Source organism: Neolamprologus brichardi, chromosome 17 (assembly GCF_056152115.1).
Source record: "Neolamprologus brichardi isolate AB-2024 chromosome 17, ASM5615211v1, whole genome shotgun sequence".
Taxonomy (NCBI): domain Eukaryota; kingdom Metazoa; phylum Chordata; class Actinopteri; order Cichliformes; family Cichlidae; genus Neolamprologus; species Neolamprologus brichardi.
In genome coordinates, this window is record NC_142120.1 from 9,102,524 (window position 1) to 9,121,782 (window position 19,259).

The 19,259-nt window shown below is 43.3% G+C and overlaps 2 protein-coding genes across 10 annotated transcripts in view; both read left to right on the forward strand.

The window, feature by feature from the left end:
- The window catches only part of znf800b (zinc finger protein 800b), a 31,017-nt gene extending 24,905 nt beyond the window's left edge, over positions 1 to 6,112 (forward strand). For all 8 annotated transcript variants that reach the window (XM_087830874.1, XM_006780650.2, XM_087830872.1 and 5 more), the window contains 6 exons: positions 64 to 253; positions 333 to 495; positions 1,198 to 1,562; positions 1,661 to 2,824; positions 3,205 to 3,316; positions 3,813 to 6,112. In XM_087830874.1, the coding sequence (XP_087687000.1) occupies positions 64 to 253; positions 333 to 495; positions 1,198 to 1,562; positions 1,661 to 2,824; positions 3,205 to 3,306 (1,984 nt within the window). In that variant the 3' untranslated portion in view covers positions 3,307 to 3,316; positions 3,813 to 6,112. The remainder of the gene's footprint in view (positions 1 to 63; positions 254 to 332; positions 496 to 1,197; positions 1,563 to 1,660; positions 2,825 to 3,204; positions 3,317 to 3,812) is intronic.
- A 2,620-nt stretch (positions 6,113 to 8,732) lies between these two features.
- The window catches only part of grm8a (glutamate receptor, metabotropic 8a), a 304,220-nt gene continuing 293,693 nt past the window's right edge, over positions 8,733 to 19,259 (forward strand). For both annotated transcript variants that reach the window (XM_087830876.1, XM_006780652.2), the window contains exons 1-2: positions 8,733 to 9,160; positions 15,805 to 16,645. In XM_087830876.1, coding sequence (XP_087687002.1) covers positions 16,103 to 16,645 — 543 coding nt within the window. In that variant the 5' untranslated portion in view covers positions 8,733 to 9,160; positions 15,805 to 16,102. The remainder of the gene's footprint in view (positions 9,161 to 15,804; positions 16,646 to 19,259) is intronic.

Below are 19,259 nucleotides of genomic sequence, written 5' to 3' on the forward strand. Positions count from 1 at the left end.
ATGTACCACAACTTCTAAGATCATGTCTTTTCTTCATTTCTGATATATTTGTATTTCTTGCAGTGCCAGAGAGAGTCCAGTAAATTGGGAGGGCGAATCAATGGAAAGCGTGGAGAATAACCAGGCAAACCAGACAGGTGGACAAGAAAGCCACAACAGCCCAGGACACAACCAGGGACAGAGGAGATGGGAGCCTGAAGAGGAGGCTAAAGAGGAGCAGCCACCGCCTGAGGATGAGGGGTCCAACAGTGGGGTAGGTGTTGCAGAGAACAAAGACAAGTGTTGTTTGTGATGCTGAGTAACTCAGTCTTATTTCTCTCACTGTCATTCAGGTTGAAGATGTGACAATCTCCTGTTGTCTTTGCGGTCAAGACTTCAACTCGCGCCGCAGCATCAGACGCCACTGCCGCAAAATGCACCAGACAAAACTCGAGGAACTCAGAAAGTTTACAGAGACACGCACAGTTCCTACGAGCTTGCTGTCCATGGTGAAAGGTATGCAATCTGTATTTGTGCTGGTAAATTGACTAATAGTTTCTGTTGTGCTTTTCCTGTCCTGACAAATTATAATATCTAACAAAACCTACTTAAGATTGTGTCCTTTCCCACAATCCTCCTTGTTCTTTAAGAAAAAAAGAAAAATAAATGGATCTATGCATTACTTTAATATTAATAACTTGCTCCCTCTATTGTGTAACAGTATTTTGCATACCCTTACAATATTTGTAAAAGTTATTGACTTGTTTTTACAAAGAACTGACACTGAAAAGCTTCTTTTGGTTCCTCTGTTATTCACAAAGGGTCACCACATCAGATGGTATGCCCTTCCTGAAACAGCCCCGAAGGCATTTGTTTCATCTCCCAGTCTCTCAAACTGGGGATCTTTTGAGTGTTAGGTGAATGTAAACCTTCAAAAAATGTTCATGTCTTTAGCCCGATGAAGTAAAAGGCATTTATTACTCATTTAAACCTACCTCGAGTGCCTGGGCTTGAATTTTTTTAGATGTCATTTTTGGTAACATTGTTCTAAACATTCCACGTGAAGTATCAAATTGTGGCCATTGGCTATTATTCATTGTTCTTTGTGTTTACCTACCATGCTATAAAAAATGATGGGTTTTTTTTATGTTAAATGAAATTTTTACTTTTCCACAGGAATTATCGTTCAAAATAATAACCCTTTTCATGACACCACAGGTCGGCCGAGGACACTCAGCACACCTACTGGAAAGTCATGTCCAGTGTGCCTCAAAACCTTCGCTACCAAAGCTAATGTGCGACGCCACTTTGATGAGGTGCATCGTGGTCTGCGAAGGGACACCATCACACCCAGCATCGCCTCACGCCCCGGCCAGCCCTTCTCACTGGAAGTCACGCCTCCCAGAAAGAGCAGCAATGCCTCGCCAACACGTGGCCACAGCTCCAAGTCCACCCCTGTGAACTCTAAAACATCATCTTCAAACCAAAACCAAGCCAAACCTCAGACTCAGCTCCCGGCCTCGACACAGGCAAACTCGGCATCATGCCGCTGCACGCTCTGCAAGAGGAATTACAGCTCACAGGTAGGGTTTGTTAATAAGTTGGTATTTTGTCGTCATGTAATTTGCTCCTTCAGAAAACAAACGTGAATTCATTTTTGAATTTCAATTGTGTGTTTCAGCTCATGTTGAAGAGGCACATGCGTATAGTCCACAAGATATACAGCATGAAAAGCAGCAAGTCTTCTAGTACAGCAACGTCCACCGCTGCAGCAGCCACTTCCAACAGCAGCAGCACTAACTCGTCTGTCAGCAACAATGTCAGGGTTAAGGAGGAAGCAGTGGAGCCCTCGGATGAAGAAGACGACGAGGACATTGACAGCAGTCCAGCACCTTCTCCTAGTGACAGCACTGGCACAGCTAAAGGAGTTTCTGTGGCACACAATGTCACGAAGGTGAAGGAGGAAGAGGCCCCGTCAAGCCCAAAAGTGACATCATTATCATCATCATCATCCTCCCGTGGGGGAAACGCGTGTAGTGGCAGCGTGGCCACCAAAATGACGAAACTGTCAGTGGGCTTTGACTTTAAGCAGCTCTTCTGCAAGCTGTGCAAACGACAGTTCAGCTCACGTCAGAACTTAACAAAACACATTGAGCTGCACACAGACGGCAACGACATCTTCATCAAGTTCTACCGCTGCCCTCTCTGTCGCTACGAGTCGCGTCGCAAGCGCGACGTCTTGCGTCACGTGACCGTAGTTCACAAGAAGTCATCCACGTACCTCGCCAAGATCATGCCCAAACTGGAGAGTAGGGCAGTGAAGAGGCTAGCAGAGGTAGTCCTCAACAATTCGAACAAGAGGACAGGCAGCAGCGTCAAAGAGGAAGTGAACGGACGTCACGCTTCGTCGTCTTCCTCCCCCTCACCTCCCGTCACTCGTAAGCAAGAGTGCTCCACAACTGGCCCAACAGCCTCTTCAGCCTCCTCTTCCTCTGCCCCACCTCCAGCCCCCGTCACTCGTAAACAACAGGAGCTGTCGTCGACAGTCTCCACCCCGTCCCCTCCAGTCACCCGTAAGCAAGAGAGACAGCAGACCCATCAGCACCACCCCATCAGCCCCCCGCTGACCCGTCGCAGCGAAAAACACACACACCAACGCAACAACTCCTCCTCCCCCACCAACACCACCACCACCTCTTCCTCACCCAGCAACCAAACCCCACACACGCGGCGACATGACGCCCAGTCAGAGAGCAGCACGGGGACATCGTCCACTGAAGTCAGAGTGACAAAGAATTTCTCCCTTCACGCTTGTGACCAGTGTGGACGGGCCTTTGCTAAGAAGGTATGACTGACACGAATTCTCCCTGTGAGAATAGGCAGATACTGACAAAGACCAAATAACCTTTGTTTATACCACAGAAAGTCTTACTGAGGTTAAAAATGTCAACAGTTTTGAAGAGTGCTCTGACCGAGACAGGAAGTAGCACAAATTTGCATTTCAATGAGTCACCTTGGACTCTCTGCAGTTTTCTGTATATATAAGCAAAATGATTAATTGATTAATCAAAGTCATCCATAGATTAAGCATTCATCCGCATGCTATTTTTCCTGCAACCACAACATTAAAATACATTTGGCCAGTAGTGACTTCATAAAATGAAAATAAACCACTAGCATACATCTGCATAACATTTGAATGTATTTGTGAATGATTTTCCTCAGTTGTACCTGGAGTCACATAAGCGAAGCCATCGTAACGCAACGACAGCAGCAGCCAGCAGGAGGAAAGGAGTCAGCACCCGCTCCAAATCCCTGGTCTGGTGAAAAACGCAGTGTAAGAACACAGAGTTTCCCTCCAGTGCAGCGAGTCCGCTGCTTCATCGCTGCCTCGTTCTCACCCTGCCAGTTTGTCTTATTGTTTTCTTGTCTCCCTCTCTGTTTCCTGATGTGTGTGCCAAAACTGCAAAAAGACAAGCTCCCGCAAGATGCACTTGTACCTGAGCAAATCTGTAAATGTCGGCTTGTGTTTGAGATGGGCCAGTTTCCTTTGTGGCAGGAAATGTGTGTTTATTTGTTAGTCTTGAAGACCACTCCCTGGGCAGAGATGAGAAATCCCAATCAGCCTCCTCCTCCTTCTCCTCCTTTAATTAACTGCTTGGCATGATTTACCAGCTGTTTCGTGCATGCTCACTCTCACTTACTTCTCTGTGTATCACTCTGCTCATTAGAAGTCTTTTTTCTTACCTCCTGCTTCTCCCTTGATTCTTCGTTTAACTCATTCTGATCATTTTTTTACCCTCACTTTTACATCGCTCTCTGTCTCCACACAGACCCCCTGGAATAAAGGGTGAGCGAGCCACTAACGATGAAAAACTGGAAAAATAATAGGCAGATGGAGCAAGCACAGGAAAAAGATGATGGAAATGTGAAGGAAACAAACAAAAAAGGAACAACGGAGCCCGATGGAGGAGTGAAGTACAAACAGTTTTATGTTCCACATTTGCTTAAGAACCAAATATATTGTTGGAATCTCACATTCATGTATAATTTCATGATGAAGCCAGCCAGCATGCTGGATGGTGGCGCTGCTATCTACACAGAGACTCACTACTGGTATATATATTCTCTATTTACCTACTACAAGATGTGAATATGGATCCATATGCAGATGACTAGTTTGTACTGCTTTGCTCCTGTAAACGGCCTTTAGTAAAAGGATGAAGTTAATCTATGGAAGTGTGTATGTGTGCGTGTGTGTGTGTGTAAGAGAGGGAGGGAAATCAGACCTGGATTGTGGTCTCTGCAAAAAACAGACTGAGAGATAAAGCTAAATTAACCCTACACAAAATGAACCTACATCCTTACAGCAGCATTTCATTAATTTATGACTTATATGTATGTCCATATCTTAAATTGGGTGTGATGCAGACCTATTATATTCAGCTGGTTCATCTGCTTTTCCCCCTCTTACTTGATTCCTGTGTTGATTGGACCACTTTTGTGCCCTGCTGTCTTTCCAGGAAGAGAAACTGTAGCCAAAGTGTTTGATGCTCGCCTTAGAATTGAATAGTCTCTATTTTGTCACGTACGTTGTCCCAGAAATTTAAACTTGTCGAATTTAGTCCGCTCTAAAGTGACCAACAAGTTCAGATGTTATGAATTACAGGGTACAGCCAAAGAAAAGGAAATACCAGAGTGGATTTTTAAGTTTTCTTTAAAGATTTAAAAAACAAAATGTGTGCGTGCTTCTTCTAATATCACTTCAATCAGTTTCATGTGGTAATCACTGTATTTTCTGCCTTATCTACTTGGTGTGATTGCATGTTTGTAAAGGGTGTTTCCTTTACCGTGACAGTACCCTGTACCACCAGGTTATCCTTCCAGAGAACATTTTTGTACTCTGGAAGGAATCTTTCACTTAATAGAAATGAATCAAATTCCCACTTATAAAAGTCTGAAACAACACGTGGTACAGCAGGGGAAACATTTGGACTATCAAACTGACACCCTGCATGCTAAATCACAGCGAGAAGGAACTGAACAGCACATTATGTGGAGTAATGTGTGCTTGAATGTTTGCAGGATGTGACAGGTCACCAACAGCCATACTGCCTTAGATCTTAAACTGTTAACTGGAAGACATTATTTTCTTACCACTGTCATCTTGCTGATTCGTCCTTTAGTTACTGTACTTTCCATCACAGGTCCTGGTAGATGTGTCTCAACCTCAGTGCCTGAAGCAGCACGCATGGCAGGTTTGAATAATAAGAAAGCCACAAATCCAGAAAGCAAAACTATTAAATTCCCCTTATTTAACAATTGGCATTAAATGTTTTGTTACATCCACTTAAACATGCAGGGGCATGAACTTTTCTTTCCCTTCTTACCTGTAAGATTGTTTATTTTGTTGTTGTTTTTTAATGAGTACTGTATGAATTCCATTCAAAATATGATTTCCTGTACCCAAACTTGAGAGGGATGGGAGGATTGGGGTTTACTTGTTTGCTAACAGCTCCTGATGGTAGTCTTTGAGACACTGGCACATAAGAGTTGGAAAGAAAGGATCAAGGAAGACCAAAAGCAGATATGTCTTACTGTTCAAACAGAAAGCCATGAAATGGAACAAAACCTGAAAAAAAAGGAAAGACCAAACTTTATTTTTATAACCCAAAATGCTAGAGCAGCGAGGTCTTGACAGCGTGTATATATCCATCCATCCTGCACGGATGGTATAAATAATAGTTCTAATAGTCAAAATAGTTACTCACTTGTGTTGGTTGGCCATATGCTTTGAACACGTCTGACTAGTTACAACTCTGTAATTGTTTATTGCTGAGGCAAGCTTGCATTGTTCCACCATTAGTTCTTTTCTTTTTTTTTCCTTTTTTTAAAAACTTGCACTGTTTGAAGGAGGAGATGTTGTTGAAATGTGTCCAGAACAGAGCAGGAATGAAACCTCAAGAGACTTTTAGATTATTATTATTTTTTAATTTTGACATTTCTTTAATCATAAGTTGTAATGTTATTAAGCTCACCTTCTAGAGCATTTGACAAGCGTTAGAAAAGCCTTTCAGTGACAAGAATGTTGAAACCAACCACTTAAATAAAAATATACTGCTTTAAACCTCAATAGGTTGTTGTGTGGCTTTGTCTTTTTTTCTCTCTTTGAAATGTGAGTCACCTACTTCAATCAGTCTTGTTTGTTTATAGCGTTTGCAGATTTCATTTGGTTTTTCAAGAATTATGTCTTTGGAGACTTGGGCTTTTTTCCAGCTTTCCATTTTCCCCACAAAACTTTGCTGAAATGCATCTTTTTATCTTTTAATGCCACTGAGTTGTGGTGACAATAAGAGACATTTTATTGAGTGCAGGAAATATTATTCAAAGATATGAACACATCTCTATTCGTAAGTACAGTTATAGCCTGATATCAGTAGGTCCATAGACAGTAAGCCACACCGTTACACTGGGTAATAATTTCAGTCTCTGCAAACAACATTGTCAGATTGCAGGTTACCTATGCTCACTGGCCATTTTATTAGGTACACCGAATTAAGCTGCTCATTAACACAAACATAATTAACCAATCACATGGCAGAAAGTCAATGCTGCTGCTACTAGCAGTGTCTGCCTGTCAAGACAACTTGTTTAACATCAAACTGAGCAGGATAATGAGGAAGAAAAGCGATTTGAGAGACTTTGTTGTGTGGCTGTTGGTGCCAGATGGACTCTTCTTTCTGCTGATCTACACAACCATATCTAGGGTCTACAGGTAAGAGGAGGATGGTTTCTGTCGTTGAAGCAAAGGTATGCAGAAGAGCAACTCTGAACACAGATGTCAGTGGTTGAAGAGCTGATGAGCTACAGCAGCAGCCACCCCTGTCAGCTAAGAACAGGAAACTGGACAATAGAAGATACTGTCATACCTGGATATTGTTGCTAACCCCTTAAAAGTCCAGCCACCCATCTTCTGGTGGTCCATTCTAGTAGGATAACCATGCCACAAAGCTCAAACTGGTTTCTTAAACATGAAACCAATAAGTTCACTGTAGTCAAATTAATGCTACAGTCACCAGAACTCAATCTAATAGAGCAAATCTACAGCAACCATGTGATGATATCATGTCAATATGGACCAGAATCTTGGAAGACTGTCTCCAGCATCTTGTTGAGTCTCAGGCATGCATAATTAAAGCAGTTCAGGTCCAACCATGTACTAGCAAAGTCTAATTAAAGAAGTAAGTATATAAGTCATGAATCTGGTGGAAATACTCGACTATGTTAAAGTTGCCCGATACAAATCTGTCACTTACTCCAATTTCAGTAGCCCTATCTAAAATTGAAAGCTCTTTTTGATAAGTACTTACTACAGCTGTTTGTACCATAATAACATTAAAAAAGAGCAAATGCAACGTTTTTGAAGATTTCGAAAATGAACTGAAAGGAATTTGGCACGTGAAGAGTTTAGTCATCACTGTCACAGGACCTACTTCAAAGTTGACGTCCTGAGCTAAGGGGACCTGAAAACAAACAAACAAGCCAACTTATGTACAGAGGTATAAAATGAAAGGAGATGGAAGAAAATGTACCCACTACTAGTGTAGACATGAAGGTTACACTTTAACTTGAAAGCTCATTTTAGTACACTTCTTATATCGGCCAATTGAGTACATAGAATTAAAGCTCATGTACATATTTATAAAAGCAAAACTTCAAAACTGTTTTATTCAACTCCTGCCATGACTTTTTTCTTTTTATCTTTCTTTCCTTTCTTTTAATTTTTTTTAGGAATTTGATAACGCTCACCTGCCACTTTCCTGTTGCAATTACAAGACATCTACCGCTAGATGGTGCCATTGCTCCGCGTCTATGCACCTCCCTCCGAATCGGAAAAGCCACAAATTGGACGTGTTGCGCACGTCTTACACGCTGTCACATGAGGGAACACCCGGGTCTGTTTCAATTGCCTGGTTTCTGACTCCACACAGCTTATCAAATTGTTATTACACAGCAGATGGGATGCGGTTCATTTGTTTAATTCCATTCACCACAAAGAACCATGGCGCTATGATTGTACAAAGAGGAAGAGGAGGGGTGTGTGGAAGGGGGAATCAATGGGCGCAGTAAAAAAACAAACAAACAAAAAACGGACTTTAGTTGAAGCAATTAAGAGTGTGGCACAACCGCCCGAGCATATTCTGATGACTTATTAACGTGTTCTAATAACCAACGCCTTCCACTGTGGAAACAATCGATCCGATTGATTGGTAATAAACTTGATTGAATGGGTGGATTCTGCTGGACGACAGTGGCGCAATTAGAGGATGATTTGGTGCAGGCGGCAGGAGCAGACCCGACGCCTCCAATACATACATATGTTTCACGTAGAGCTGGGGGACAGGGGGGTTCGCGCTTCGTGTGGCAGCTTCGTGTCGTGCGCTGTCCTTTTCAGCACCGACAACCTGGAGAAGGGGGGGTGTTGGTGGTGTTAGTGTGCGCGCGCGTCCGCGGAGCAGCGCGAGCGGACTTCACGGGAAGGGTTTATGCGCAAAGTGCGGAGAGCTTAGAGAAGGAGCGGATAACAATCAGGTGGGTTTTAACAGCGTTATTGAGCGTTACTGACGAGAGTCCGCGCATGATGAATTCCTGCACTCTGTCCCCCCCCTTCATCACCCTCTCCTCTCCCTCTCTCTCTTTCTCCCTCTCTCCACACCTCTCTGTGTCTGAGATTCATTCCTGGGCATCGACTTCATTACAGGCAGCCTCCCTCTATTGTCTCCATTAACAAGTGCGGAGTTAATAGTTGATTTTGAGTCCCTAAATCAGCTCTGTTGGTCACGACAGAACACTTTCCTTTCTTTTTTCTTTTTTTTCTTGTTTTTGTTCTTGTGTGGCAGCTGCACAGATCTGCTTCTTTCTCCAGTCATCGCCATGAGGATTGTCTAAATTGTCTTCAAATTCCTTTTGCTGTTGTGGAACAAACAGATTTTTACTTCAGGATATACAGATATATATATTGATTGTGTGTGTGCGTGTGTGAGGGTGGAGGTAAAACTGCTGAGTTCCGCAAGGAAGTTGCTTTAGACGGACAGGGACCCCACGGAGCCTGCGGGGGAGGCTGGAACCGGAGCATCACCGCTCGCACACTGGCGGATGATTTGATTTTCTCATTTCCGAGGTATCTAAACACGCAGATTCTTTTCTCCACGTTACTAAATGCGCTGATCTCTTTTGCATTTCTCAGCGAGGGTGTGTGTGTGTGTGTTTCCCACCTTTTCCCCTCTCTCTCTCTCTAACACACATTCCTCTGCTGAATGGTTTTGACCAGTCTGTGTTATTCATTGTCTCAGTTTCACCGCTTCTTACTTTTTGCGGGATTTTATTGTTTTATGCATTTTTTTATTCTCTCTCTCTCGCTCGTGGATTTCCCCACGGTGGTGGCTGGGTGAGTACATGCTCTAACAGCGCCCGTTCAAAGGTGTGTTTTACTCAGGATTGCGTGGATGTGTGTTAGGGGAAAAAATAGAGACGTGATATAATGAGCATGAATTTTGCTCCTCCAGATATCATTGCACGGGTGTTTCTCTGCTTTTACTGAGGATGGCAGTGTCTTAATTAGGCTGCAATCAGAATACCACCACTGCTGTACCGAATGAAGCCCAAAGGGCTGCATAATGAGCACACACACCCCTAGACTTTGATCTCGCACAGTCTTATTTTTGAACCTGTGAGCTCCGCGTTATCTTCTGACACATGACTTAATCACATCAGAAGCATGTGTGTGTGTGTGTTTTAAAGGGATGCGTGAGCTTTTTTCTGCGTGCCCCACTGATGTGTGCTGAGACTGGAAACAATCAAAAAGGCTTTAAAGGACCAAGAAAAGTCTTTTCCCCCTCTGGAGGTAACATGAACTATGTTTGGAGAAGAGACCAGGAGAAAAAAAATATACATTCAAGTTCAGCCACATTTCATTTATTCATCTACAGCCTTGGTTAGGGTTATAACAGGTTGAACGGAAGTCAGATCCAAAGATTTGTGTGAGTGTGTGTGTTTTGAGGGAATCACCACTTTTTTTTAGTGCAGCGGTGCCCTATGAAACAGCTAAAATAAAAAAAAAAAAATAATAAAATAAAGTGACAGCGAGAGAAGGGAGGAATAAAACGAGGCATGTATGTGAGAAGATGAAGGAGGGGGTGGCGAAGAACACCTACTTAAGGGGAAGGTGGAGGGGGGGGAGAGAGGAGGGGAGGATGGGGGAGAGGACAGGGCAGCAGAAAAGCTATCACTTTCTGAAAAGAGCAGTGGACTCTCAAGAGAGATGGAGACGGCCTGTAGAAGGTGATGCGATGCAGCAGCGAGGCAGACGAGACAGTGGCAGAGAGGCAGAGCGTGGCAGGGAATAAAGAGAGAGAGAGAGAAATGGAGGGAGGAGGAGAAGGAAGAATCTGGAAAAAAAAGTGAGTGAAGAACCCCCCCAAACCTCCCTACTTGACTACACAACCAGAAGTGGGCAACAGGCTCATAGACAGCCAGCCGTGGGTGTGAATTAAAAAGAGTGATGAGCCAGCTGCAGTCTTTCGGAGGGTGGGGGGGGGTTTAACACTCTTCATCGTTGAGCACATAAGCGTCACATCAGCGGGAGCCTCCTTCTTCGGGATTTCTCCTGCCTCCTTCTAGGCTGCCACATGGGTGAAGAGAGAAAAAAAGCAGATGTTTGAGCCTTCAGAGTGTGACAGGGGCTCCGATTGGAAAGCCAAATAGCGGTAGCCAAACTGGTTAAGATCAGCATAAGCTCAGGTGTGTAGTGCTGCTTCATGAGCGTGCAGACAAAGGATGTCTTTTCACCTCTTAAACTTGATAATCCTCAGAGGGCGTGAGTGTAAATGAGACAGGAAACTTTTAATAACCTCGGGGCCTCAGCTCAGTCACGAGACATTCGCACGTTGCCCTGATCTGTGGTTTTTTTTAGTGCCCCACTTGAGACGTTTGCATGTAGTTACATCTTGAGCCAGTGTAGCTGTTTTTTTTTTAAATCATAAATGCCCCCTTTCTGGTTTTAAAAATATTCATGCGGTTTGCTCCCTGTTCGGGAATATCAGATGCCTGCCAAGTGCTAAGAGCTGCAAGGATGAACTTAAAAAAGAAGAAGCAAAAAGCAGGCAAAAGGATTGACAGAAAGCTGTACCGCAGTTTAATGGACCCCATTGGAATATACTGAGACGTAGAGTTGAGCTGGCTATAATCTAGTGCGGCTTAATGACTGGGGGGCCCCGGGCCTCAATTTTAACCCATTCTCTGCTTGAACTCAAGGCGAAAATTGTCGAACACACAATGTTGCAGGGAGGACACTGTTAGATGAATCAGAACTGGATAACCTATATAAAGCAGGGTTTTTAATCGTAGCGGGGGCTTGGCCGTATGAGTGGCTTTGACCTAATTCCATTTAGAGTGAAGAGAAACTGATGAATTAATTGGGACAGAATCGAATTATAAATGGATTCTTCAAGAGTGCACCTCACGCTGGGATGAGATCTGAGTCCAGAACTTGTTAGGGCCTCCCGTGGGGGAAATCAAACAGGTCTGCAGAATGGTTCAGAAGTCTTTAAATGATGCTTGGCTTTTATTACAGGAAGGCTATGCTGTTGTTTTATGGGGAGACGGTGAGAAATCTTTTTTGAAAACTGCTCTGGGATTTGATTAATGGGCCAGCAGACATACACAGTTCAAGATTATGAGTACTGTAGCCAACTCCTAAGGAGTGCTGAACATTTCAGTATTGGGTAGTGCAAATGTTTAAGTTAAACTAATGCATTTAGCATTTTTTAAGGGCTATTTTACATAATAAATGGTCAGGATTGAAAATGGGCCAATCTCCTCTTGTGGTAGGTAAAAAACAAAACCCATAAAAAAAAAAAAATCACATTCCAGATGCACGTTTGAGGATATGCAAATAAAGCAGGGATGTCAAAGTGACCACACACTGGCAAACAGGCAGATTTGTTCTATACAGTGATAGGTTTGTAGCGTAAACCTATTCGCTGGAACGTTAAGGACAATTTACTACACAGCCAAACAAGACACGAGTAGGCAAAGTTCTTCATGTTTCTCGTGCACGGGAGAGAACCGGACAAACGTTCCTTCGCTTGACCCCAGTTGCTCTCGTCCGCTCCCCCGTAACACTGCTCTTTTATTGAGGTTACATGAATATGCATAGGTTCATTAACATATGACGTCTACATACAAACAAAGAGTACCTTGCCTGTGTGTGTGTGTGTGGGGTCAGAGTGTGACCCCATAAATGACTTCCCTAAACCTGCTGGTCTGGAAGTCCAGCAGTTCATCTAAACAAAAGGCACTTAGCCTAAACCAGATATAGACACGTTTATCCTACCATAAAACAATAAGAGAAGGTACGACCTCTCCCATGCTCCCAGAGTGCTCTGGACTGCACACAAAGTTTGCAGACTATTAAGGATCAAACCTCTACCAATCTAAAACTAATTATAAAACTCTAAGCATATATAAGTAGATATTTCGAAGCATAAATGACAATAAACAATACAAAACCTAGCATACAGTATAGTTGCAGCTTTCACAGCTATAAACTATTGTTGCAAAAAGAAGAAACTGCAAATTTATAGTCATTTAATATGAAAAACTCTTACAGGATGATATATCCAAGGCTGTAATGACTCACTGAAGCGGACCCAGTGCTGGTGTAGGTGGTACCTTCAGGTCCAGTATTGCCTAGGTTATCACATATGTGCTGTTTATTCCAGGCTTTAACGCTTGAAAAAGGAAAGGAAAGATTGAGCATGTTTTAAAATATGAATTCTCACGCATCTGTTATTTTCTCCAGGAAATGTTTATACTTATTTACCTTCACAGTACGACTGACACATGCATACACTAAATATAAAGCGACAGCGCAGCAGCCAGTTAGTTCAATTTACTGTAAAAATTGGAAACAGGGGGAAATGGCTAGCCTGTTGCATAGTCATAATCATTTGCGTAAGCTGTGGGTGGAAAATATCTTGGCAAGTTCTTAGTGTTTCCACCCGTTCTCAGTCTTGATATAGTCTGCTGGCTTCTGTTTAATGACCAGACATGACCTCACCTGACTCTTTGTTAGAAAATGAGTAAGCCGTTCCTCCTGAAGTCTTCCTTTAACATTAGGATACAACTCAGTAGTTTACTTGTGCTGAGACACTATTCTCTAAGGGAAGAAGATAAGGATGAAAAGAACTATGCGGCCAATTAACGGGCTTGTGTGTGTGAAATAGGCCACCTCAAAAGAAACGCTTGTGTGTATTTGGGTAAGCAGGACAACTATAATAAAGAATGACGTTTTAGAGTGATGGCCTAAATGTGTGCAAATGATGTAATAAGATTTACACTCGCTGGTCACTTCATTATGTACACCTTGCTAGTACAAAGATGGACCCCTCCTCTTTTGCTTTCAGAGCTGCCTTCATTTTTCCTGATGTCGATTCATTGAGGTGCTGGAAACATTGCTCAGAGGTTTGATGACCATGATATGGTCATCAACAACACAGGTAGACTTTGGTATTTCAACAATACAAAGAAAATATCCTGCATCACACCAGCACCACCAGCGTGATCCACTGACACAAGGCAGGATGGATGAATGCTTTCATGTTGTTTACGCCAAACTCTGATGCTACCATTCAGAAGGCAGAATTGGCACCTGGTGTGGTCTTCTGCTGCTGCAGCCCATCTGCTTACAGATTTGAAGTGTTGTGCGTTCAGAGATGCTCTGCTGCATACCACTGTTGTCACACTACATTTTTCATTAATACAGTAATGTAACATGTTACTGTACTAAGTTCATTAATTATATTACATTGACAATTATGTCCATACATACCTCTTCAGTCCACTAAAACGGTTCTTTTAAAGGGGCGGACTAAAAAAAAAAAGCATCTTTTTTCTTCCAGTTGCTCCGGTCAGCGATTTCATGTTCTGTGCAGAAAATGTTGGATTGGTCTGCAACTTTTGAGGAGTGGAAGAGTGAACACTGCTCTCATTTTATTTTACAAAAGGATAATAGTGCAAAATGTAAACAGACAGGACAGAAACAGCAGCATTATATGGCTAACACAACTTTTTGCAAGAATCTGCACAGACAGTATGCTAAGGCAATGCCAGCAAAGAATCCAGAGTATGTGCTGACCCCAGTAAGCAGCCGGCACCTGAACTTTAACAGGTGACAAAGGCAGGCAATGTTTTTAAATTAAAATTCAGTAATTCACTTACTTTTTTCAGTAATAAGTGATTTGAGCCACTGTTGCCTTGTTATGAGCTCAGAGCAGTCTGGCCAAGCTCCTCTCACCCTTGAACAAGTTATTTTTTTTTCTTTTCTTTTTTTTTTGACCATTCTCTGGAAACCCTAGAGATGGTTGTGGGGGAAAAGCCAAACAGCCACGCCATGTTCAAAGTCACCTAAATCACCTGTTTTTGTTGCCATTCTTATACTTATACTTGAACTTTGCCAAGTTGTCTCAATCATGTTTACCTCCTTAAATGAACAGGATTTCTTCCATTTGACTGGATGATTAGATGTTCTCATTAATGAGCAGCTGAACAGGTGTACCTAATGAAGCGACTGATGAGTGTATATCAACCAAACACCCTCGGTTGGTCTTAAATGCTAGTGAATTGTATATCTGATGCTTTTAACAATAGATTTCTTAAAAAAATGGATGGGAAAAATGTTTTTTTCACATGATTTGTTAAGTTGTAGATTAATTAACCCACTTAGGGTTTGATTACTTAGGGGCATTAACAAATTTGCATAAACTACCTCTTCATGCAGCGTTAGTGCAAAATAAAATCTATGATTCTGGATCAGGGTCGAATTAGAGATTAAATCCCCTGAGGCATGAACTAATGGAAGCACATTAGCACCCCTATCATGTTGAAATCAACACGTTTGTCAAAACCAAGTTTTAAAGTCATGTTCTTCAACATGACTGCTAAATACAGCTTTGCTCACCATAGATAGAGCTACAGCTCTCCCTACAGGAGTGAGTTTGAAGTAGTCATCTGGTATCATCTTGCAGGATCTGCTCCAGAAAGGGACTCAACATTAATGCTACCTGTTGTGATTTGAAGCTCTGTGCACATGTGTGTGTGTGACAGAGAGTTTTGCGCTGGATGTAATGTGTTCATTTAACTGCAGCAGAAACAGCAGGTGTTTGAATGATGCAGCACACTTGCTCCACAGCAGCGCTCTCTGTCTTTTTCACCGCTGACTCTGCTTCTCCCTCTCTGTCTTACATGCTTTCCCTTTCTGTCTCTCCTCCCTTATCTTCATCTTTTTCACCGTCTGTGTCTCCTCTGTCTCTCCCCTGCTGCTTCCCTCGGCTCTCTTCCTCTCCCTCCTCCACAAGCAGGTATCCACGTGCCTTCGTGCGGATAGCCCGAGGAGCTCGCCAAAAGGTTTCTGTGCTGTCATTTTAGCAGCTGTTCCACTCATCGATATGCCAACACAAGAGACTGTGTGTATGTGTGAGTGTGTAGAGGTGATTATGAACTGACAGACTTTGGGATTTCAATTATAGAACTGAAGTGCAAATTCTGACAGTTCCGCTGGAAAGAATATGCCCATGTGAGCGTGCTGGCGAATGAGCGTCAGCGCGTTTGTTGTGCTTGTTTTTTTGATATATTTCAGTGCATTTTTTCCTTGCCCTTGAGTGGTTTTACACATGTTTGTCAGGTGGACCTTACATCCTTGCAGCAAGCTTGATGTTCACATCACATTGGGCACTCAGACATCCTGTTTCTGTCTCTCTCCAACAGGCTCTACTGAAGATGTGACTTGTGGATTACACGCTTTACTCCCTAAATAGATTTCTTCAAATTCACTGACACATTTTTGCACTACCGCTGTTTTTTTTGTTTTGTTTGTTTGTTTAGCTTTTTTGCTTCTGTGCTGTCTTTTGGATTATGATTTCCTCATGGGGCTCGGTTAGCTCCATCTCTGGGGTCTTTTACCCCTCCTTCATCGACCAGTAGACCCAACATTTATATTAATTCCAGAGCTCTCAGTTTTGGAATCCCTCCTCTGAGATCTGCTTTGTTAACTTCTTCATTGATCATGGAACCACAGTGGAGACCAGTTTCCTACCCCTTGTCTCCCTCCTTCATCTTCCTCCTCGTGGCTACTTCTTACACTTGGCTCATTCCCGTCGCCTCCCCTCAGCGAATCCCCACAGACCCTCAGGCGGCACCAGAGTACGCCCACTCCATCCGACTAGATGGCGATATTATACTCGGCGGATTATTTCCAGTGCACGCCAGAGGGGACCGTGGCACGCCATGCGGCGAGCTAAAAAAGGAAAAGGGCATCCACCGCTTGGAGGCCATGATGTTCGCCATCGACCTGATCAACAAGGACCCCGAACTGTTACCCAACATCACACTGGGGGCCCGGATCTTGGATACCTGCTCCAGGGACACATACGCTCTGGAGCAGTCCCTGACGTTTGTACAGGCCTTGATAGAGAGGGATGGATCCGATGTCCGCTGTGCCAACGGGGACCCTCCAATCTTCACCAAGCCGGATAAAATCGTAGGAGTGATCGGAGCTGCAGCCAGCTCGGTGTCGATCATGGTGGCCAACATCCTGCGCCTGTTTAAGGTAAGAATTGACACACGACTGAGCCACTTTACTTTTGTTGTTGTTTCTTTTTCCTTCTCCCTTCCTATCCTCTCTTTTTTTGCATTTTGTGTTCATATTTGGCTTGAGAATACAAGTTACACGGGGGAGGGGGGACGGGGGGGGACAACAAGGCAGAAGAGAGAGAGAGAATTTTTGGAGTGTTTGGTTTTGCCTTTCAAAGCCTAAAGTGTGATTTTATCTCATGTTCAGATGTGTGTGTCTATGTGTGTGTGCATGTGTGTTTGGGTGAGCGAGAGAGATGTGTCAAGACGTGTCAAGTGATGCTTGTAAGAAAAGGGTTTTTGTGTGTGTGTGTGTGTGTGTGCGCATATGCTTCTGCTGTGCAGCTTAGATCATTCCTGGCTTGTGGTTTAAGCCAGATAAAAATGGCTGCCAAACACGGGTATCAATTACTGCTGAAATCTGTCAACAAACCCTTCATTCACTTACAGTTTGTGTTTATGTGCGTTTGTATGCGTGCGAGCACATGTGCTGTATGTTTCCCCGCTAGGACATCTCTTTGTGTCTCTGTGTTCTTCATCACACGCGTGGGCCTAATTGAGCATCCTCATGAGTGCTCATGTGTATGCTGTGCAGCGGTGTGCCTGCTCATGTTTGTGTCCTTGCAGCAGCTCTCTTGTCTCTGGTTGAGAACAGTTGTACCTCTCTCTCTCTCTCTCAGAGTATATTTCTGTGAGTGCGTTTGTGTGTGTGCTTCTGTTGTCATCATTAGCTGCACAGGCCTGACGGATAACCATATGATTATGAAATATGAGTCCAGCAATGACGCCCATGGCATTTCACATCGACATCTATCCCACGCTCTTTCACAAGGTGTGTGCGTGTGTGTGTATATGGTGTGGCCATGCATTTTTCACCTGCCCACTTTCCGAAACCCATACGCCACAGGCGTGTGAAAACGTACAGGGCTGTGAGAGCGCACATGTGTTATTGAATGCACTTGTTAACAAACAGCTCGCGCTTCAAATGGGAGATTTGCATATTAAACAACAACGGCAACAACTAAACATGATTTATGCCAGGATCTGTCACAGCAACAGCGCTCGAACAGAGCCTTTCTGCCTCTGTGCCGTCTCATTCTCATTTGCCTAATACGATTTAGTGCCGCGCATGTGTCTTTTTGCGTGTGTTTTTGTGCGCGTTGCATGTCGGCATGTTTTCTGTGCTCGCCGGCGAATGTGCAAACCAGTGTGTTCGGTAAAGCGTGCCAGTGTGATTATTTGCAAACACGTGGGAGTCTTTTAGGCATTTATCTGTACGTGTGCGATGGTATCAACCACATGCTTGTGGCGGTGGTATTGTGTGACACACGACTGTATCGTTCTCTGCGTGCTTTAACATGAATAATGTACCATGGCTCGCAGTATGAAAATAGTATGGAGGACACACACATGCTCACAAGCAAACATATGTCTTTTTTAAATGGGCTAATCTGACAGCGCCAGTCACAGCTAGTCGCCCACTCAACACAGGGGGCTCAGAAAGCGCCTGTGAAATGTGTGTGTGCGCGCACGTCTTCTAATCTCACAGCAGACAAAAGAGATTCAAACAACAGATTGTGTGAAAAAAATCGAAATCCTCAAGAAAACAGATTTTATTTAATTTTTTAACCAAGCTTAGCTGCAGAGGGAGCCACTCACTGACAGTCACAGCTGAGAGAAATCTAGACAAACAGCATGACGTTATTGGAGCTCTTTGTGCTGCTCGTCTGTTTTTAAGAGATCTTCGCACTATCTTCATGTCAGTTCTGCGCTGTGGGATGAGAGCTAAGAGGCAAAGGGACTGACATGAGAAATAAAAAGATAAAACTTTGTTCATCCACATGGTGGGAAACCAGCCATGGACCAGGCAGCGGAATATTGGGACGCAAATTATACAATCAACTCAAAACTATTCAAAGGAACTACACTATATTGCCAAAAATGTTCACTCACCCATACATATCATTGAATTCAGGTGTTCCAGTGACCTCCACAGCAACAGATGTAAAAAAAAGCAAGCAGAGAGGAATGCAGCCTGCTTCTACAAAATTGCATCCAAGCCTTAGATCACCAGTGCAATGCAAGGCATCAGCTGCAGTGGTGTAAAACACAATGAAGCTGGACTCTAAAACAGTAGAGATGTGTCCTCTAGAGTGCATCTTTGTCTGGCAAATCGATGGCCGAGTCTGGGTTTGACGGTTGCCAGGAGAATGGTACTTGTCTGACTGCCAAGTGTGAAGTTAAGTGGAGGTGGGATTATGGTTTGGGCTGTTTTTCAGGAGTTGGGCTCCAGTGAAAGCAACTCTTAATGCTTCAGCAGGCCAATACATTTTGGACAATTTTATGCTCCCAATTTTAGAAGAAGAATAGAATAATCCTTTAATTGTCCCACAAGGGAAAATTTGGTTGTAACAGCAGCCAAAGAGACAAATATACAAACAAACAGTACACAGGACACGGAACAGAAACATACACAATTTTTCTTACATATTTACATTAAGGACAATGGTTACTATAAACAGAGAGTACTGTACAGTTATTAAATTAAATAAAAATAATTACAGGTAAGAGGCAAACCAGGTTGTAGTGCG